The 22,202-nt window shown below is 57.0% G+C and overlaps 1 protein-coding gene across 1 annotated transcript; it reads left to right on the forward strand.

The window, feature by feature from the left end:
- Window positions 1–3,765: 3,765 nt before the first annotated feature.
- On the forward strand, window positions 3,766–22,142 carry ARID3C (AT-rich interaction domain 3C). The gene is made up of 7 exons (XM_014259134.2): window positions 3,766–4,074; window positions 15,283–15,355; window positions 19,043–19,226; window positions 19,435–19,679; window positions 19,990–20,259; window positions 20,440–20,529; window positions 21,329–22,142. The coding sequence occupies exons 1-7, from the start codon at window positions 3,802–3,804 to the stop codon at window positions 21,469–21,471; spliced, it is 1,278 nt and encodes a 425-aa protein (XP_014114609.2). The 5' UTR covers window positions 3,766–3,801; the 3' UTR covers window positions 21,472–22,142.
- The last annotated feature ends 60 nt before the right edge of the window (window positions 22,143–22,202 follow it).

Genomic DNA, 22,202 nt, shown 5'->3' on the forward strand with positions numbered 1-22,202 from the left:
CATGCAGTGGGTATTGATCAGCCCACAGGATCTATCTCTCAATTCCTCCTGCAGTATCTCTCTGCTCCAAGTATCTCTCACTCTGCTCTGCCGTCTGCTGTGCCCATCTATACCTCCACTATCTATCTGTGCCTTCACAGCCACAGCTGTCAATAGCCGTTTGGGGAATTTCTCTCCAGCTGGGAGTGTCACCAGAGCCCATCAGTGCAAAATGCTGAGCAGAGGGGCAAAGGGGACATGGTCCTACTTGCCTGCCCCAAAGAGAGCCTGAGCACAGACATACTTCATGACACATGTGCAGAGCTCCAGAGCTGCTGCTATCACCGTGGACATTCTAGAGAGGAACTGAGTAGGACAGGTCCCCTGGTGGCCATGCCCAAGGCAATGGGACATGCTGTACCCCCTGGAGACCTTGGTGTTGCCACTAGCTGGCCTGGGCGCTAAACTGACCCAAGCACCCCAACCCCTCTGCCTTGCAGAAGGGGAGCTTCCCCGAACACTTGGGTTCCTGTTGGGCCATGGAGAAGTCACCACATCTGTCACACCCCACCCAGCGCAATTTTCATTGTGCAGGGGATAAGGCACAGCCCAAAGCAGAGGGTGCAGCACACTGGGATGCAAGGCAGCAGCAATGGGAGGGGAAAGCTAGATCCATGTGGCATCATCCTGTGCAATGAGTCCTGAGGGTCATCTGGCCCTGTGGATCTCTCTGAAATAGAGCCAGGTCTCATCTTCTCAGTGGCAATTCAGCCACACTGACTAGCACTCAGAAGGGCTGGCCAGCACAGGGAGGTCCCTGCCTCTGCCACAGCAGGATGGAATGGGCCAGTGCAAGCTACAGCTGTCCAGCCCTGAAATAGGATGGCCGACAGCTAATTTATCTCCTGTGCAAAGATAAACAGCGCCTGGGGGCCCTGCGGGGTCAGGAACTGCCCTGCGCTCCCAGGGAACAATCTGATTTTTCCAGGAGAGCCTCCCTGGTGAGCATGGTGCACTATGTCAAATGCTGCTGAGGTGCCAGGAGCTTAAGGAGCCCCTAGAGTCATCAGAGCCATGGCAGGACACAGGGTAGTTTCTCACAAGATGTTCATAGGGAAACTGGAGAGCACAGAAGCAGCAGCTTTTCCCCACAGAGAGAAGAGGTGAAGGGGACAGAGCTGGGCCATGGAGCCTGAGAGCAGTCAGCTCCTGCCACCAGCATGGCCAGCAGCTATTTTTCCTCAGGGTGCTTGGAGGAAAAGGGAGGACTTGGCTCATGCTGCCTGCCCCTGGCCCCTGCAGCACACAGGTGGCCATGGAGGGGACAGAGCCACCAGCCCTTGCCACACAGTCTCCTGTCATCCCATGCCACCAAAACTCAATGCAGCAGTAGGAAGTCTCAACAACAAACTGCTCTGGCTGTGGGATGGGACCAAAGCCACTATCCCTTGTGTCCCAGTGTTGTGGAGTAATGCTGCTCCCCAGGCATCCACACAAACCCTGCAGCTGCCCTGGCCAAAAAATGCCCTTTGCCTCCTGGAAAAGTTTCATCCATAGAGAAAGGAGTCAGGGAAATCTGGTAGCCAGGCAGGTGGAGGGAGAGTAAGAAAACAATCTGGGGATGCACCCAAGGCAGAGAGGTGTTGTGCTCTCACCTCATCTTACATCTTTGTCTGACATCTGGAGACACACTTGATGATACCCTGGTGCCACAGTTTACCCCTCTGCAGGGACACAGGGCAAGCCAGGGCCACTGAGACACTCCAGTGACAGATACATGGCCTTGTTCTACCTGTGCCAGGAAGCCTCTTTGGGCATCCAGGCCACATTACAGTACCTTCAGCCAGGGGCCAGGTACCCACAGCACCTGCCACAAAGATCCCTTCAAAGGCTCAGGGTCATGGGTAATGCTGCTGTGATACTCCAGCCCTCGAGGATGGAGCCCAGGGTTCAGCACTTGGAGCTTGTCCCAAACACTCCTTTGCACCTGCATATGGAGCACACACGCCCACTTCCCCCAAAAAAGCACGTGTGCACACGCCTTCCCCTCCTACCCCTCCCAAGAGAGATTGCACACACCAACAGGTGAACACATGAAACACACACGCCCAAGCTCCCCACGGACATAAACAGGGAATTTATTAGAGCAAACACACACGTGAGTGCACACACTGGAGGTGCTCAGCCCCTGTGACAGTGCACATGGCTTTGCACACGCATGTGCATGGTTACTGCTCCAGGTGATGGACACACGTCCTCCACATGCACCCCAGGGCGCACACACACCTTAGACACCGGGCACACTCCCGCTGGTGTGTGGGGGCTCCCTTACAGACACGAGTAATGCCCTCACTTCTCCCATTGCGCACAGGGGTGCTCAGACACTCGGGGTGGCTCATCTATCCCACTGTGCACACACGTACACACACAGGCAACGAACACACACACGCACGCACCTTCTCCCAGCACACACAGGTATCTGCACACACAGACCCTCGGAAAGGTGTGCGATGGGTGCAGCACCCTCTTACATACGTGCGCACAGACCCCTCACACACCCCTCCCTCCTTCACACTGCCTTCCCCTCACACTTCTATGTGTGCACAGCCTGCACACACCCCCATGCACTCCCCTCGTCTAGCACCCGCACACAGACCGGGGGTCGCCGGGCCCGCTGCGCCCCCGGCCCAGCCCCTCCCGCGGCCCCGCGCAGGGCGGCCCCTGGCCGGCTCTTGGCGGGCCGGTCCGGGCGATCCCCCCGGGGCTGCCGTAAGCCCAGCCCTCCCCGGGTGACTCCCTAGACGTGCGCTAGCAAATGGGAGCGGGGAGGGGTGTTGCTGCCTGACTGCCACTTGTTGCAAAAAAAAAAAAAAAAAAAAAAAAAAAAAGGAAGAAAGAGAGAAAGAAAGAAAAGAGGGGAAAAAATCCCACCCACCCTCATCTGCTGCGGAATAAAAGAAATATCGGCGGGCGCGGCGCCATGTGAGCGGCGGGCCGGGGCCGGGACCGGGCGGAGCAGCCGGCCGTGCCCCCCGGGACGGCGGGGCGAGCCCCGGGCGGCGCTCGGAGCCGGCGGCATGGTGGAAAACCCCAGCCTGGCGGCCAAACCCGCCCTGGTGAGGGACGGAGCGGCCGGAGGGGCCCCGGCGACGCGGGGGTGCATGGCGGGAGCGGGGTAGGGACATCCGCGTTGGACAGGGAGCGGGATCGGGGTCCTCGGTAGGAACGGGAGGGGGGGTCCCGAGAGGACAGAGCCCCCTCCATGGAGGGTGAGACCTTCCGGCGGGATCGGGACGGGGTCCCCGGCGGGGACGGCGTGGCGAGGGGCTCGGTAGGAGAAGGTTCCCCGTCGGGGCGGATGTCTCCGTTGGGAGCGGGGACGGAAGGGGTCCTCGGCAGGACGCGGTTCCCAGTGGAACTGGGGGGCGGTCCCACCAAGACATGGGTCCCAAGCGGGATGGAGGAAGGAGGCTCCCCTCGTCGGACCCGTCCCTGGTAGGAGCGGGGTCGGCGTCCCCCGGAGCAGCGGGGATGTGCCGGAGGGCCGGTTCTCCCGCGGGGCACGGTGCCGATGGTCCCGGCGGGGGATGCAGCCCCTCCGGCGGCGGGAGCCGCGCCCGGCGAGGCGACGGTTCCGCGGGCAACTTTTGGGCAAGGCCCACGGGAGCGGCGGGGAGAGCGGGTGGAGTGGAGGGATGCTTCCTCCCCTCCCTCCTCCTCCTCCGGCTCCGGCGGCAGCGCTGAGGCCGTGCCCTGTGCCCGCAGCCGGCCGCCCCGCCGCGGGGGCCGGGGGCGGCGGGGGGGCTGCGCTTGGCGGCGGTGATGGAGAGCCTGCAGCGGCAGCAGGCGGCCCGCCTGGCCCGCGGCCCCGGCGGCGCTCCCCGACGGCCCCCGGGGGGGCCCGGCCCCGCCCCCGGGCCGCCGGCCGCCGCTCCCCGCCGCCGCCCGGCCTCCGGCCCGCGCCCGCCGGCCGCCGCTGCGGGGGAGGAGGAGGAGGACGAGGAGGAGGAAGAGGAAGAGGAGGAAGAAGGGGAGCCCCGCGACCCAGCGCCGCCCCCGCACCACGAATGGACCTACGAGGAGCAGTTCAAACAGGTAAGGAGGCATCGCTGCCCCAGCACCGGCTGCTCCGGGCAGGCATCCCCGGTGTCCCCCCGTGGTACTGAAACTCGGGTTCAACTTTCCCTGAATGAAGACCTCTAATGCCCCCCATTGCTCCCAAACCCTGTCTGTGTCCCACCCTAAATGGGTAACACCATGCCCAAGCTCCGACCCACCCCAAGCAGACATCCTCCATATCCCCATTAACCCTAGACATTATTGTGATGGCACCCTATAATTGAAGCCCCCTCATCCTCCCCTAAATGGGTACCCCCTGAATGCTCCTCACTGCCCCTGTTCCTAAGCCCTGTCCCACCCTATAGGCATCGTCATCATCCTGTGTGCTCCCCATCTCCCTGCTACCAAACCCCATTTCAACCCTGTTTCATGACCCTACCTCCTCAGTGTCCCCTGTGCCTGTCCACAGACCCTGAATCATGGTAGGGTGTCCAGTGTCCAGGCATCTCCCTGTGCCCACCCTGATCTGTGCCAGCTCCATCTCTGGTGCTTTCCATAGTGGGTAAAACAGGCTGACCTCTGTCCACAGAGGTTTTGCAGAGGTGGAAAAGGGCAAGGGCTCTGGTGTGTGGTCACCCCAAGGAGCTGGCGAGCCACGGAGCTTGTGTCTCTGCAAGGGCCAGGGCATATTATAGCTGGTCAACGCAGGTCACTGATTTCTTTGTACTGGAGGGAGTAGCACATACACCCTGTCCCTTCATTCGTGGTGGGTGTAGGGGAGACCCTTTTGCAACTGAGATCTGGCATGGGGAAAAGGTTTCAGAAGTTCATATCAAGGATGGAAGAAAAGTCTCCCTCTATTAAATGCATGTGGATCTCATCTGAGCTGTGTTTCGCAAGCTGTGGTTTGCACACAGCAGGTGCCTCTCCATGGAAGGGTGTGGGCATGGAGTGCACAGTGCCAGGCAGGTTTGTGCTCCCCATGCACTCATCTTGGCGAGGGGAGACAGAGAGGCACAGTGGGTGAAAGGGAAGATGTGGTGAGGGGATAGAACAGACAGGGATGTCCCCACACAGCTGTTGTGTGGCTTTTTAGGACAGCACTGCTTAGGGACAGGAGACGAGGGCACTTCAGTCTCACCCAGGTCTAGCAGGAGAGGAGCAGCAACTTTTGGCTGCTGTGGCGGCTTCTTCCTTTTCTGTTTCAAATTGCTCAAAAGTTATTATTTGGGGGGGCCGGGGCTCATCCCCTGCCTACAGGGCGGCAGGTACAGGTACAAACAGGGCACAGGCAGCACATGCCTCCCGGCCATGCCCAGGGACGCTGCCAGCGCCTGACGCTGCCTTGGAGCAGCCCGGGGAGGGCCGGAGTGGGTGAGCTCTAGAGGCCAAACAGCTCGTCCGGGAAGTGTTACATTACACCCCGCTGCACAGAAAAAGGCTGACTGTCCGGTTCCCGGGGTCAGCCGGGAGGTGGGAAGCAGCTCCTCCCTCTCGGGGAGGCTAGGAAAGCATCCCCGGCATTTCTCGTCCTTCAGCCTCCCGCCCTGCCCCTGTCTGGGGCTGCCCGCGCTCCTTGTGCAGGGCAGGAATGTTGTGAATAGTGGGAGAGGGATGACAGGAGAGGTTGGGGTGCAGGATAAATCCTGCCACCGCTTCCCAGGGTGAGAGCTGGCTCCTTCCTTGTTTGCTCTCTTTTGGTTTTTCCAACCCTGATTGGAAAAGTGATGTACCCTTCATCCAGAGACCCACACCTTGTGACGTGTCCCAGCCAGCCCAGGGAACAACTGGATATCCTTCTGCAGTTTGGAACAGGCTGCGGTGCCAGCTTGCTTTGGGGTCTGCAGGGTGGCTGTCACTCCTGTCCCTCCCCTGAGATCATGCAGGAAGGGACACAGCCCTGCCTGGGCGGGATGTGTCCCTGCTGGGTCCTCCCCAGGCTGCAGGGCTGTGGCTCACCCAGCCTGGGGAACAGGTTCTCTGCTCTCTGCAGGGTCTAAGTGGGGAGGGTGGCTGTGCTTCAGCTTTTGGAGGCTCCCCAGGGGCTGGGCTGTGATGCTGTGGGGGAGGTGGGGTGTCAGTGTGTGCCTGCTGGAAAGCTGCTGGGGCAATGGGAGTGTGGTTATGAGGGTCCTGGAGCTGGAGTGAGACATGGTAGTGGCCAGAGCTGTATTTCCCACCTGGACTTTCTGCTTGAAACTGCCCAATCCATGATGCCGTCACCCGGGGTGGGGTTCAGGGCTTGTCTCTGCTCTCATCAGTCCTGGACTGGGGCACACCTAAGTGAACAGAGACCATCAAATCCAGGCTGCTTGGCAGAAAGTGGGCAGAGAGAGACTTCCCCATCTCTCTGCAGTGGTGAGGATGCCTTGATGGGGATGGAGTGGGAAGTTGGTGCAGGACCAACCGGGGAAGGGTTTCCACAGAGCACAGTGGTGCTAAAAATGGGAGCAGAGGACAAGGTGGTTGCGGTGAAACCCACAGGGTTAATGGGCAAATGCTGCTTTGCATGGAGAGGCTTTCTGGGGAAATACCCCACATGTATGCTATAGTTTTATATGTTTCCTAAGGCGCTGGTTTGGGGAGGGGGGGCTGGTGAGACCTTTGCTCTGACTGGGGGGGTTGTTGTAATGTTACAAGGCTGAGAGACCCCCTCACCCCTGCCTCTTGCATCAGCCCCGGCGCCGGTTTATGTACATTGATAAGGACACATGGGTAGAGACCTGGGCAAAGGTCTGGGAGGTCTCCACACCCAGGGCTGTCAGGCAGACCCAGCCCTGAGGTGAGGGCCACCAGGTGGGGTCTGTTAGTACATTGAAACAAGCCATGAACCCCAGCTTCCCTAAGGGCTGGAATGCAGCCAGGTTTTAATTCTGTGGTTCTGCTTTATGTTTGACTTGGAGGGCATGTGTAAGAGCATGCTAACCTGGCATTTCTGGTGCCAAGCTCAGCTCCCCCTGAGCTGAATTCAGCTTTCCCCCTAGGGAAACCATGCGTATAGACAGGGATGAGTGCACTGGTTTCCTCCAAGTGATAAAAGAACAGCACCAGAACCCAGGGCTTTCTTCTCCATCCCCTGTGCTGAGAGGGACTCAAACATCTGGGCTCTGCATTCAGCTCTCTGTTAGTGGCATGTTTGCTGGCAGGAGGATGCCCTGCCTGCCAGGGCGCCTCCAACATGTTCACACTCATCTGTGACTGGGGGGATCAGGATCCTCTGAAGCTCCTTCCTCCCTGCCCAGGAGCAGCTGCAGGGGGTGAGCCCCAACCAGCCCTTTAGGAACTCCAGGCTGTCTGGTAGCCTCAGTGGTTAACTTGGGGGTGGCTGGTTTTGCCAGCAGCTGTTTGCCATTATCCTCAGCCTAACTCTGTTCCTCCTGCCCTGCCTGTCCCTGATGCCAGCAGTTGCCTTCTGCACCCACCCACCTGTCCTTAACATGCATTTAGGGAGGGCTTGCCAGCTGTGAATGTGTGCACTCACATCTCAGAGCTTGGAGGTGTGTACACCTGTAGACAAAGACCTCCTTGTGCCACCTAAGATTGTCCCAAAATGGGGTGGAAGGGTCTGTGGTGTGCACCATCCTACCTCTGTCCCTATTGCTTTCTCTTGTGGTGTTGTCCCTGGGGATGGAGGAAATAGAGGCAGGAATGTTCAGAGAATGGAGGCAGCTGAAGAGGGGGACTCTGAGAAGAGGGTAGTGGTCTCCATGCCACAGCCCACTCCTCACTGCCAGTGCATCTTCCACCTAACTGCAGGACCTAGGGCTCCCAAGGCTAAATTAGAGGGTCTCTTGCTACACTGCAGAGGCAGGGAGGGGGGAATGGACACAGTGTGTTTGCCCCTGTCCATGTCTGCCTGGGGGCTTTTCTCCAGTGAACCTGTGAGCAGAGCTGTGCCCCTAATCTGGGACCACAGGGTCAGTGTGCTAACCCCTGGAGCTCCAACAGCTCTGGCAACCCAGCTGCAGTGGAGGGCACAGGACAGGACTGGGGGGCTGCTGGGGTGTGTCTGGAAGGGCAAACAGGTGTTTGGGGGGGTGGGGGGGTGGGGGGGTGTGCACAGACCAACCCGTGTGTGCATCTGTATAAATGCACATGTAAGCGGGGGGGTTCGTGGGCGTATGTGGACCCATGTGAGAGTCCCTGTGTGTAGCAATCCCTGGGAGATCCTGTGTGTCTGTATGGATGCACAGGAGAGTGCAGAGTGTGTGTGAACCCATGGAAGTGCTAGAATGTGTTCATGGATCCATATGAGCACGTGTGGATCCATATGGCGTGTGCACACACGAGTCTGAACACACCTGTGTGCATGTACAGACACACGTGTGGTGTCCCAGCGTGTTTAGGCATGTGCATGCCCATACCAGTGTCACTGGGTTGGAATTGCATGGACCCATGGGTGCTTGAGGCATGGCTTGAGGGCTCAAGAGCCCTCAAAAGCTGCCACAACATTATCTTCCAGCCAGGGGTCCAAAGGGTTTGGGATTGGGGCTCCAAAGAGGAGGTGTAAAAACTAGTTGAGGGTGTGAGAATACCCTCACTGTGGAGGGTCAGGAGCTCGCACTGAGGCTGCTTCCAGCTCCCTCCCCAGCTACCTCCCTGAAATCAGATGCCAGTTGAGTCTTTGGGGAGGATGCACCCCCTCATCAATTTGGGCCTCCAATAATCCACTAACTGGGTTAATAATGGAGGTAAATCTCCTGTGCTGCCAACTGGCTGGGCAGTGCTGCAGTGGGGAGGTCATATCTGGGGTGGTGGACTCTGGTTTAAAGGGGATGGATGGATGGATGGATGGATGGATGGATGGATGGATGGATGGATGGATGGATGGATGGATGGGTGTGCAGAAGGATTGTGTGTATTTGAAGAGTGTGTAGGGATGTGTAAGTGTGGACAGGGTCTGTGCGAGGGAAGGCACATACTAGAGCTGTGTGAGTGTGCTTGGTGTGGCTGTTTGTCCAGGGTGAGGGTGCACAAGAACAGCATGTACATGTGTGTGCATCTTCAGAGCAAGCTGCAGTGTGCATGAGTGTGCAGAGGGTGAGCAGACTCTACATGGGGGCTGTGGAAGCCTGTCCCCTGGGGCACAGGGCACCCACTGGAGATGCCTCTGTTGGTGAGGCTGTGTTCTCCATCATGGATCCAGAGCTTACATCCCATGTCTGTGGGAGGGCATGAGTGAGAACCAGGCCCAGATACTCTTTCTGCTCAGGCACACAGCTCTTGCAGAGGCCGAGATGGGAGCTGGGGTTGCTTTCAAAGGGTGTGGTTAGAGGGGGCACCAACCTTTCCTTCTACATTGTCCCTTCAAAGAGGTTGCAGGAAGGGGATGGGGATAGACGTGCATGGTGGGGAGGGGGATTGAACAGCCCATGGACATCCCAGGCATGCACACAGCCCCACGGGCATGCACCCCGTACTCACACAGCCCCATAGCAGGTGTGTGCGTGCACAGACCCCAGTGTGTGCTAGAGCATGCCCTGTGTGCTCACCCATGCAAGTACCATAGGGGTGCTCTGCATGTCCCTTGGGGACACCTGGGGTGGTGCTGGGCATGGACAGGGTCCCATGGCTCCAGTCACCTAATAAGGGATTGAAGGGGAAGGATGTCCCACAATTTCAGTCACCCATGGAGGGATCAGGGGCAGGAGGAGACGAGAATGAAGGGGGAGGCAACATGGAGAGGAAAGCAAGGATGGAATGGGAGGCAGTGGCGTAGCAAGCGCTGGTGGGTCAGGGAGGTTGACCCGAACAAATCTGCTCATTGAGTCCCTGCCTGCTCAGCCATGAACGAGTAACAAGGGGCTGATCATGGGAGACGCGTTTTTGCTGTGAGCCAGGACCGCCTCTCCTGTGCCACAGCCCTCAGATGGGACAAGGGGCCATGAATGGTGCCCATGGTTGCACCACACAGCCATGAGCACCATGTTTCCTCTTGCCCCAGCCTGTAGGCAAGCCATATCAACACCCCTGCCTCAGTTTCCCCTCCTGTAGAGTGTGTTAAGCAGAAGGCTGGGTACCCTGTGAGCCCCCCATGTCATGTCAGGGCCAGGCTGTGGGTGGGGGGCTGCTGTCCCAAGGCCAGCTCTTGCCAGCAAACCTTGCACGGGGCCGGGTTAATGTTTGCAGCAGGCAGCCCTCCCGGGAGCGGCTGCGGCGGGAAGGGGGGTTCTAATGACCTGCCGGATCTGCCGCATTATCAGCGCTGATTAAACCTGCCTGCTCTATAAAGCGCCGTTAAATATTAAGCATGATGAAAGGCTTTGAGGGGGAACCACAGTGCTGGGAGAGGTCCCCAAACAGAGATGTCCGGCTATGCTAGTGGGGCAACTGCTGAGTTTGGTGGTGTTGGGATGAGTGAGCACCCCACACTGCTCAAGGCTGTGGGGTCAGAGGAGCATTGTCCCCCCAAGAGCCAGCACTGCCTTCAAATGCAGCCTGCTGTCCCGGCAAAGCTGTCCCGTAACCATTAACTTATTAACAACTGGTGGAAGAGGCGAGTGGTGGCTTGCAAGGTCAGGGGGTGGTTTGTGCCTGGCGGGGAGTGAACTGCCCCCCAGCTCTGGCAATGGGGATGGGGGGAGGGACATGCAAACCCTTAGTTTGTTGTGTGTGCCCCATGGCAGGGGAAGATTCTAACTGTGGATACTCTTAGGATCCCTGACCCCCAGTGTGCTCAGGGCTGTTCCTCAACTGGGAATGGTCAGATTCTGTGGCTACCTGCAGAGTAAACTGAGGCATGCCAGCAGGGCACAGGGGAGGACACACCAGTGTCTGGGTGCTTGGTTGTGCACCAACCATCTTCCTTGGGAAGGATCTCAGAGACAACAGTCAAGCTCCAGAGAGGTGCAGTGACTCCAAAACAGTGCATCAGCAGTCAGCCACCCGTGGTGTGTGGCTGGGGGGTGCAGGGAGCTGAGCATTACCTGGGCGCGCGGCGTGAACAGCGACCAGATGGAAAAATTAGCAGTGTGGCTAATCAATGTGGTGGATATTAAGCAGCTCAGGGTTGGGGGGTTTGCATGGTGGGGGGGAGCTGAGCAGGGTCCAGGATCGATACAGCTCATATTAAGTGGATTGAATCCTGGCTGCTGATCTGAGCCCTCTCTGCCAGCAGGAGGTGGCAGCTGAGCGGGGACTGTGGGGGTCCCACTGAGACCACTTCCCTTGGCAGTGCGGCCCAGGGGGGACTGTGTGGGGAGCCACCACGATGAGGCAAGCTGAAGTGCCTGGGGGGTGGCTCTCTGTCTAGGGTGTCAGCTAGGCTAAGGGGTCTAAGACCCGAGCTTCATCTCTAGAAGCCTTCCTGGCTCCAGGAAAGTAATCTTGGTGAATGAGTGGTGCTAACAATGTTACTTAATCATGGGAGGAGGAGGAGGAGGAGGAGGAGGAAGCACAAGGTCTATTCATGTCCTGTTAATAAACCGTGTTCGACCCGCTGACCTTTAACCTGCATGACAAGCCCCGTTATCCCAATCCCTTCAGGAATATAGATGTCACCATGGCAATGGGATGACAGGACGGAGCAGGTCCCAGAGCTGCACCCAAGGTGGGCTGTAGGATGAGGAACTAGTCCTGCACAAACACCCAGGTCAGCAGTGCAGGTGGAGGTGGGGTGTTTCTGGGGTTCCAAGGCTACTGGAGTGGCCAAGCATGGACAGGTCCCCGAGGTCGGCAGAGCAGGGCTGCGCTGCGCACCGGCAGGATATCGATCCCGGGGCTTGACAGTTTAATACTTCCGTTTATAGAGGAATATAGTTACATCGATGGCGTTAAATGAGTTACTAATTATATCAATACAAACACGATTAAAAGGGTCCTTGCTCATAGGTCACCACAAGCAGGAGCCTCTGGAAGTTGCACAACTTCCCCTGGGCAAGGCTCAGACCACTGCTCCCAGGCGCACGGTGGGGGGATGCTCTGGGGCAACGTGTGCCCTGCAGAGTCAGGGGTGCCCATCCATGTGGAGTGCCTGTCTGGGGTTATATGTGCTTGTGTGGGACTGTACATCCCCTTCTGGACTTCTGTGTTCCCGTTCGGGGCTCTGTGTGCCCATCTGGGGTTGTGGATGCACATTCAGGGTTTGTGTGTGCATATATGGGGTTGTGCATGTCTGTTTGGGGTTATGCACGCATGTATGGGGCTCTGCCCATTTGGGGCTGTGCATGCTCAACTGGGATTTTTGTGTTCCTGTCTAGGGTTATGCATGCCTGTCTAGAGTTGTGTGTTCCATTCTGGGGTTGTACATGCCCCTGCAGGGTTGTGAGTGCCTGTCCAGAATTGTGCATGTATATATGGGCTGTGAATGCCTGTCTGATGTCGTGTGTTCCAGTCTTCGGTTGTGGGTGCACATACAGCAATGTGCATGTTCCATCTGGGGTTGTGCATGCACATTTGGAGTGCGTGCCCGTGATGTATGTAGGGGATTGTGGATGCTCCTGCAGTCTGGTGTGTGCCCATGGAAGTCTGGTCACACACTGCTGTACATGCCCATGGGAGGCTGTGCACTTCCAGAGGTGGCTGTGTGTGCCTGTGTAGTGATTTGTGCCTGTGTGGGCTGTGTGTGTATGTGCATCACAGGCTTGTGCACACTCCTGTGATATTCTACATGCCCCTGCAGGGCTGTGCACACTGGTGTAAGGTTGTGCAGGATTGTACATGCCCATTCCACCTTTTGTGGGGCACTAGGGGGGGGTTCTGTGTCCCTGTACAGGGTTGTGCCTACACTTGTGTGAAGCTGTGCAATGCCCACGAGGGGCTGTGCACACTCGTGTGGGGTTGAGTGAACCCACACAAGGCTGTGCACGCTTGTGGGGTTCTGAAAACCTGTGTAGGGTTATATAGTAGTTGTGCATGCCTTTGTAGGGTGGTATATACTCACATGGGCTTTTGCACCCACCACGTGGGACTGTGGCAGCCTGTGTGGGGTTATGTGCACCCAGGTGAGGCATGTGTCCCTGCACAGTGACTGTGTGTGACCCAGGAGACCTCTTCTCCAGCCTGAGCATCTCCAAATCTCATGGAACACCCCGTGCATCCCAGGCTACCCAAGGGCTGTGCTGGATTGTACCCGGTTATTCAGCTCCACTCTCATCTCCACTTAAAAGCTGACCTTTGCTCCCCATTTGATGTAATGTGTTTTTGCATCTCAGTGCCCCACAGATAAAAGGTTAGAGGTTAATAAACAGTGGAAAAATAGAACCTGGCCCTTGGAGGGCACCTGTTTTGGGGGCTGAAGTCAGTAGCAGCCTGCTCTGGATGGGATCCTGCCTGCATCAATGGGAGGAGAAACATGAGAGGCACCCAGGGCAGACGTGTGTAGGTGCTGAAGCCCATCCACTGGGCAACCCTCGGGACAGCCATGGCTTCACCTTGCAGTGGGATGAGTGGTAGTTGCCAGTTTTGGGGGTTTGCCCTTACCTTGACAAGCCAGGTGTCAGGAGATGTCAAAGCACTTGGTGTGGAGGTCTTCCAGAGGCAGGGACCGGCAGGGAAATGCAGGCAAAGCCTGGCTGACACAGCCTTCCTGGGGCAGAAATCAAAGCAGCCTCCTGGAGCTCTGCTAAGAGCCTGACCTAGTTACTGTAATCAATGGCTTGGGGACCTCCTGGAAAAGAGCAGGCGATGGGGAGGGTGCACAGAGCGAGACAGGAAACCACGCTGGAGAGGGACACAATACTGGCACCCAGGGGTCAGGGCATTCCAAAAGCACCCTGCTGCAAGGAGGGAATAGGTGAGTGGGATCCAGAGAGCAGGGAGGCAGCAAAGAAGGAGCTCCATGGAGCCAGACAGTCAGGACCTGTGGGTATGGTGTGAGCCTGGCAGTTGTACCCCTAGATGAAATTAGGGACAGGCAATTAGCACCAGTCTGTCCCTGAGAAGGGACAAGCAGCTGGCACCTGAGTTAGACAAGGGACTGTGTTAGGTGTATCTGTTCAGTGGTGGGAACCATGGGGTCTGTAGAAGCATCCTCACATCCCTGTAGGTCCCCACATCCCCCTGAATCCCCACATCTCTGTGTCCCCTGAGTCCCTGCAACCTCACATCCCTACATTCCCATATCTCTGCATTCATGTGCCCCCATGGCATCCACCCCCATCCCCACATCTCCATGTCCCTGCAGCCTGACGACCCTTGAGCACAGCTCCTTTTATCTGTCTGGTGAATGATGTTCTGTGTGGAGTGGGGGTGTGCTCCCTTTCTATTGGTTTTTAACAGCCTTTCCCAGCACAATTGTTTTTTAAACGACTCTATTTTGTGCCTGACTTTGTTTTCCAGCTTGCATTTCTTTGTATATGTTTTGGAAATCCATTCTGGACTGCTGAGTTTTGTTTCTTTTCAATGGCTTTAAATTCTTGCCGGGCTTGCTGGGAGGAATTGGTGTCTATAGCGTCTTCGATTGGTGCTAATTTTTCCTTCATGTGCTCTGACTTTTACTGCTGGGCCATCGATCTGGCAGGCTCCAATTTGTCATGGTCACTCAGGGGCTGTGCTGGAATCAGGCAAGCTTGGACTTCCACACGGAGCTGGCACTTCGTGCTGTCCCTCAGCTCAGGCTGTGTCCGTGTGTCCAGACCTTCCAGCACACAGAAATATCCTCAAAGCCACATGTTTGTGTCTGTGCAATCCTGTGCACATAGCAGCCCTGGCATTTGCAGCTCCCTCGATGGTATCCAGTGCCATGGGTGAGCCAACCTTTCCTTCCCCAGGATGGGATCAGCCCCCACTGTTTGGGTGGGCCTGTGTCCCTGTGAGGGATGAGGGCTGATGAGGATGCTGATCCCATGCTGGGACTTGGGGAACACCAGCACTCAGCAGTGCCAGAGCAGAGCTGAGCATCACAATCCTGGGGTCCTGTCTGGTACTTGGGGGTTTGCTGATGCCTCTGGGCTGTGACTCTTGCATCTAAGAGGGCGAGGGGCAGGACAAACTCAGGCACAGACTCAGCATCTCTATGGCAAAGATTCAAAATAGTCAGTGGTCTGTGGGGAATCCATGCCAGACCCCAGGTATGGGGAGAGCCCACACCCAGGCAGAGGGTGTGTCAGGGGATTCTGTTAGTGGTCCACAGAGAACCTCTTGTTGCTGCAGAGCAGGCAGGTGAAGCCAGGGGTGATGCCAGGTTCTGGCACAGGCAGTGTTCAGCCCCAGGCACTGCTCCCGTCTCCATTCTCACCTGCATGTGCTGGAAGCACTGACCCCTCTCTCTCTCTCTCTCTCTCTCTCTCTCTTCCCTGCCTCCAGCTCTATGAACTAGATGAGGACCCAAAACGCAAGGAGTTCCTGGATGACCTTTTTGGCTTCATGCAGAAGAGAGGTAAAGGTGGGTGGCTGGGGTGGGTGCCACTGCCACCCCTGCCTTGGCTGCTGGTGGGGGGCTCATGGTGTGTTGTTCTCAGGCCCTGAGCTGCTCCAGGTCTCTGCAAAACCCTCCAAAACAGGCAGGTCCTATGGTGCTCCCCCTGGCCCTCTCCCCTAACCACAAGCTGGGGCAACTGTCGATGCACTATCCCATGCCCATTAGCGATGTCCAGCAGGGATGCCCACTGGAAACACCTGGTGGAGATGTCCATTAACATACCCCTTGGTGACAAGCATTAGCAACACCTGTTAACGATGCCCATCAGCAGTTTTCAGGACGTTTTAGAGGTGCCTGGTGAGACTGCCCTTGGCAGTGCCCATCAGGGCTCCCTGTTAGCAGCGCCTGGTGAGGATGCCCACCATCAGCACCTCTCAGCAATGCCTATGATTTGTGGGAGTGGGGCCAGCAATCCAGGCATCCAGGGGTTAAGGGCTCGCCAGCCAACCCATCCTCATCGGAAATCTTTGCTATCGGCATGGGGGGCCGAGCTGGCTCCCAGGGACTCGATAAATACTTTAACCTTCGCCCTCCCTGGCCGGGTCTGCGACAATTAAAAGTTGCCAAGCGCGGGTGTGTGGCTGGCCGTATTAATTAGAGCCTTTTGCTAGTGTGTGGATTAATGAACAAGCCGCTCGATAGCCAGTAAACCCCAGGCAGAGGTTAATGCCGAGCTAATTAACGGGGAAAGGCTGAGGGGGGTGCAGGGGCTTTGGGGCTGGCTGCGCCTGGGGTGAGGGAGAGCAGAGAGGGGCAGTCACCCGCATGTCCTGACCATTGGAAGGATGGTGAGGATCTCCACCTGGCTGTGGGGCTGCAGAGATTGACTTTAGGGTTGGGTTGGGACACCACAAAGTTGTTGCACTCATGGGTGTGTTGTGAGGGGCTGGCATAGCCATAGGGCTCACACTGGGGCCAGCTGTAGGCCATGGATGTGCTGGGTACTGCCCCATGGGTGCCCCCTGGCCTTCATGCAGATCTGTGGGGAGTGAGTGGGAGCATCAGCAGTATCTGGGCCCTCCCAGCATCCATCAGCTACAAGATTCATGGGCTGTTCTGCAGCTTCATTATCTCTCTCTCCAGAGCTAATTATCTTCCTCACTATTGGGGCTGGGGCTAATTAAGTGCCTGCTGGTGTGGGGAGGAGGGAGGAAGCCCAATGCTTCCCTGATAGTGTTGCTCCACATCCCTCTGTGTCTGGATATCCCACTGCTGTGCCCTCCATCCCATCTCTCCTGCCTCTCCTCCAAGTGGGTGCCATCCCTCTGGGGAGGGCAGGCAGGGTGTGGGTGCACAGGTGCAGGTGTGCATGAACTGTTTGGAGGAGACAGGGATTTTGGACCAAAGAGAAAGGGGACAGAAGGGCTGAGGGGCAAGGACACCATCCCAGGGATCGTCAAGAGCTGGATAAGAAGCAGCACCTGAGAACCACTGCAGGTACAGCTGGGGCACCCAGAGGTGCATGGGCAGGGGACTGTGACACCCAGCCTGTGTCCTCAGAGTGTCCAGGAGGGATTGATGTCCACAGGGCAAACCCTACTGTTTATGTGGATAGTATCAACACTGACATTTTTCAGAAGAGTGGAAAATCTATAGGGCTGAAAAATGGGTTGGGGGGCAGACCCTCTGAGGCCACCCCATGGGACAAGGGCACAGCTGGCCCTGGTCACTCATGGAGGTCATACCACCATCAGATATGGGGTAAAGGCAGTGGGGCAGCTCATGACAATGCCCCAGCTTCTGTGGCACCTCAAAGGTAATAGGGACACAAGGGGGCTATTTCCGCATTTGCTTACTGGGTTCTGCAGGCCCTGCCCCCTGACAATTTCACCACCAAGCCGAGTGCCCTGCTGATAAGACAGGGCTATTAATCAATCAAGGCACTAATTGCAGCACCACAATGGCAGTATCACCTCCCTGGGCTTTTGTGCCCTTCGCCCTGGCTGGGGCTGGAGTCATCACTCTGTGGGGATGCAGACAGGTGCCTTTGTCAGTGGGACAGGCATCGGCCACGCACCCCACACAGCCCCAAGATTAATGGCAAGGCACTTTTGTAAGCTACCAAGAGAGAAGAGGAAGAGGGAAGAGGAGAAGAGGGAAGGGGAAGAGGAAGGTGCGGGAAGGGAAGGGAAGGTGCGGGAAGGGAAGGTGCGGGAAGGGAAGGTGCGGGAAGGGAAGGTGCGGGAAGGGAAGGTGCGGGAAGGGAAGGGAGTCCGTGGGCCATTGACTGGGGACTGAGACCCTGCAAATTTGTTGGCATTGGGGGAGAGCCCTCTAACTGGGCCCCCCCGAGGTGATGGGTCTTGTGCCAACAGCCCTGAGCGGGCTGGTGTGCTACCGACAGCAGATGTCAAGTCAATATCTCTGCCTTTCTCCCAGGGGGATGAACTCCTCTCCCCCTTCCCAACCTGGTGAACAACACAGACACACACAAAAAAAAAAGTTAAATTAACTCAGTAAAAGAATAAAAAGAGCTCATTTTTCAGGCTTATGTGAAGAAGCCAAGCCAATATCAGGGCCATAAATTAGGGATGCTGGAGGATGGCGGTGAATGACAGCTTTGTTTGAGGGGCGAAGCACAGTCGTGACAGCCTCTCTCAGCCAAATGGATGGCTTTCCAATACTGCCTGTGCCCTGCCACCTCGCAGGAGGAATAAATATGGGGTGGAATGGCACAGCACAGGACAGGGTGGAATGGGATGTGATGTGTGTCCCTTCTCTTCTCAGCTTCCAGAAAATGCCCTCCATCCAAAGGAGGCATGGAGTACAGCAAGGCTGTGGGGGTTATTTGGGGGTGCTGAGAAAGTGGAAAGGGGTTTTTAGCCAGACTAGATGGCTAGGGAGACCATGCTGATCTATATCTATATTGGGCTCACAGAACCCTGGTGAACCCATGTCCGCTTGCCCCATAGCCTCATACAGGAGGGTGATGCTGGGGCACCATGGGTCAGGGTCTCTAGTGAGAGCAGTTAAAGAGGGGTCAGGTTTCTTGAAGCAGGGCACTGAAGTCCTTTAAGGAGAGGAAACTTCTGGGGCCATCTGTAAGGTTAAGAGGTTTTTCAGGAACTCTTTGGAAGAGTTAGGAGCTGGAAAAGAAAACCAAAAAAGAAAACCTCTCCAGAGGTAGTTGGGTGAGTCCTCACAGAGGGGTTGTGGGGGTCATCCCTCTTCTGAAAGGTTATAGGATGGGTCCCTTTTTAAAGTGTAGATGGGATCTTTCTTTATGGGGCTCTGAAAGGGTTTTACAGAGTGAGTCATTCTAGGATGATCTGAAAGATTTCGTAGATTGGTGCTGTACAGATAGCACTAAGAATTGTAGAGAGACAACCTTATCAAAGGGTGTCTGGGGGCGGTGCTTTTCCCATCCCACTGTGGCTGCACATCCCAGATGAGAGCATACCAGCCCCACTGACAGCTCCATCAAAGGTCACTCTGTTGCCAGCATGCTGGAGTCTACCCTGCTTTTTGGCACAGTGCCACTCTGGCCCTGCCTGTGCCCCCAGGTGCTCACCTGGGCACGGAGGGATGTGCCTGCCGTTGTGGGTACCTTCAGTGGGGGAAAGGTGGGGGCTCTGATCCCAGGTACAAAAGGCTCCTGTGGGCAGCCCCCCACACCCTTTTCCGTCTCCTGTGTTCTGCCGGAAGGGACACCAGTGAACCGCATCCCCATCATGGCCAAGCAAGTGCTGGACCTGTACACACTGTACCAGCTGGTGACAGACAAGGGCGGCCTGGTCGAAGTCATCAACAAGAAGATCTGGCGGGAGATCACCAAGGGCCTCAACCTACCTACCTCCATCACCAGCGCTGCCTTCACCCTTCGCACACAGTGAGTGCCTGGCAGCCCAGCAGGCAGGGGACACCTGCCCTGGGGCACCTGCTGGCTCAGATGTCCCAGAGCCCTGGGTGGGGCCTGACATGGAGTACCACAATAGTGGCTGGAGGGCTCTGCTCCTTCCCAAGGGCTCTTTGCTCACCACAGGGCTGGCTGGGAGGTGCAAAATTGTGGATGTCCCCCTGGCTCTCTCCCCATACAGATACATGAAGTACCTGTATCCCTACGAATGTGAGAAGCGGGCGCTCAGCTCTCCCGGAGAGCTCCAAGCTGCCATCGACAGCAACCGTCGGGAGGGGCGGAGGCAGACTTTTGGCACAGCACTCTTCAACTACTCGCCGGCCAGCACCCCAACCCTGCTGGGCACCCCCAAAATGCCCCTGCCAGCTCTTAGCATCTCCACACACAGCTGTGGCCAGCTCAGCCAAGTGCACAGTGTTAAGAAAGGTGGGTGAGGGTCCCAGCTGCACAGCAATGACCATCTCTTCCCATGAATGGACTCTGCTCCAGCAGCAGGGATGTTCCCTGTCTGCTCTTGCCATTTTTGCTTGGGGAAAATAGGAACAATGTTGTTCTTTTAGTCCCTTTCAGGGAGTGAAACAAGTGTATTTCCCCTGGCTTTGGAGAAGGACCAAGCCTAGATGCTGGGAGTGGTGGCCTGCCCTTCACCATTGCTGGTGGGGTGGAGTTGGGACCACTGGGAATGGTGAGGTGGGGTGGCAATGAGGGACCCGCTGAGCTCTCTTGGTTATTGCAGAGGATGGAATGCTGGCAGCATCCGTGCCAGGGCGCATTGCTATCCCGGTGGGATTGGCCGGGCACCATCTCACGGCAGCCCAAGCAGCAGCTGCCTCACAGGCAGTGGTGCTGGAGCAGCTGCGGGAGAAGCTGGAGACAGGGGAGCCCCCAGAGAAGAAGGTGGCTCTGACAGCAGAGGAGCAGCAGCGGCTGGTGCAACACGCGCTTCAGCACAACCTCCTGGCCATGGCCTCCCAGTTCCCCATGAACGTCAAGATCTCCAATCGAGGTAACGAGATGCAACACCTCAGCCTTGGTCATCCCTTTCTCTGGCAGCCGAGGTGGGAGCAACAGCAGCAACTGGAGAGGAGTATGGATGCCCAGAGGGACTGGGTCCCGGCTTATCTGTCTTGGACAGATTCTTGTTTCTGTTTCGCTTAACACTCATATTGGTATTTCCTTTCCCCAGATGACAGACAGGAGACCGCATTGAACCTGTCCACCAACAGCATTAGCAGTATCAACATGTCAATAGAAATAAATGGAGTTGTCTACACAGGTAAATAGAAGGGCCGCTTGGCCTGTGTAATTGCGTCCGGGAAATCCAATAACTTATAGCCACTGCCTGGCCAGCAAGTCCTTCCTTCAATCTGATGTCTTTACTATAAAATCCATCGTAATGAAGTGGCAGGGCTTGGGGAGAGGGGGCAGGAGAAGGGGGGGGTTGACAAGGATGGAAATTGGCCCAAAGCAGGTGCTAGCAATGGAGGGCTAAAATGGGGGGTGAATAGATGGGTGTACTCGGACTGAGAAGTGACCCTGCACCTAGGGTTATTCCATTCCCCAGGGTCCCAAAGGCAGGGCTTGGATTTGGGGTCACCCCAATGCTTGTGTGCCCAGAGGGTCTCTGGCTGCATGTCAGGCTTGCCTGATTGCAGAGCATGTTGCAGGAAAAGATGTTGGGGTGCTTTGCTGGAGCAGAGGATCCTTTGGGGTGCTAATGTGCATCAGCCTGGCTAATTGGCCCATCCCATGCCCCCCAGATCCATGCCTGTTCTGCTGAGATGCCCCACAATTAAAATTGAGGGCTTTGCCTTCAGAACTTAAATATTTAACTAGCTGGAAAGGTCAGGGCTAAGCATCATATGGGGCTGCCAGCCAAATGGGCTCTGGGCCACCCCACAGGCTGCCCAATGTAACTGAGGATTACTAGGTTGGGGAAGGCACCACAGGTGATGCGAGGGGGCTGAAGCCCCCCTGAGTCTTGGTCCCACTCTCCCCAGCATGGGTGCTAGGGGCCGGGTGAGCAGATCCTCCAACCCTGAGCTTGCTCTAACCTGCTTGTTGTTGTCCCCCAGGTGTCCTGTTCGCCCGCCGGCCCTCAGCCACCCTGGCATCTGGTGGAGGGAGCACCCAGACTCGTCCAAACCCCATGCCTGCCCCAAACCCCCTGCTCCCAGCCTCCTCTCAAAGCCACACTCCCACTAGTGCCTCCCCGTGAGGCAGACATGCCCCCACCCTGGAAACAGCTGGGGGTGCCCAAAGTCTGGGGGCCTGAACTGTGGGACCCAGCTGGGCCACCAGGGTGGGATGGGGGACCCAGAGGTGCCTCTTGCTGCAATACTGAGCTGTGTCCATGCAAGGCTGTGAGCACCCACGTGGGCCCTTTTGTCCCTTATCCCCCCACATGCCCTTTCTCTCTCACACACACACACAGACAAACACACACACACACAAAAGTTCCTTCCCAAGGCACTACCCCCAGGTAACCCCCCACATACATCTCCTGCTGCCCTGATGCCTGGGGGATCCCCAGGACCTGCATGCTGCATCCCCTACATCCTGCAGCCCCTAACTCACCTCAATGCACGCACTGCTGCCCCTGTACATGCCTCAATGCATACACTGTGTCCCCTGCACACGCCCTTAATGCCCACATTGCCTCTCCATACACACCCTCTGTTCAAACACTGCAGGCACGATATTCTGCAGCCCCTATAAATTGTAGCCCCTATACACTGCAGCCCCTATATATACTGCACCCCCTACCCACTGCAGATGTCCTTACCCAGCCCTCCTGCGCTGCCTGGGCTTGCTGCCTCTGCCCTGAGACACCCCCAGGGTGGTGGCATCTGAGCCCCCCAGGTCCTCAGCTCAGGGGGATCACCCTGGGGGGGGCAAATAATGGGGATATTGGTGGGAATGGTGGGGGTGGAGCTTATTGGGGTGGGG

Source organism: Pseudopodoces humilis, chromosome 4, assembly GCF_049639895.1.
Source record: "Pseudopodoces humilis isolate 2021_Gansu_Grassland_sample_001 chromosome 4, ASM4963989v1, whole genome shotgun sequence".
Taxonomy (NCBI): Eukaryota; Metazoa; Chordata; class Aves; order Passeriformes; family Paridae; genus Pseudopodoces; species Pseudopodoces humilis.

Coding starts and splice junctions, on each gene's coding strand:
- ARID3C (XM_014259134.2), top strand. CDS start 3,802: ATGGAGAGCCTGCAGCGGCAGCAGGCGGCCCGCCTGGCCCGCGGCCCC. Junction 19,680..19,989: donor AGTGCACAGTGTTAAGAAAG/GTGGGTGAGGGT, acceptor TGGTTATTGCAG/AGGATGGAATGCTGGCAGCA. Junction 20,530..21,328: donor AAATGGAGTTGTCTACACAG/GTAAATAGAAGG, acceptor GTTGTCCCCCAG/GTGTCCTGTTCGCCCGCCGG.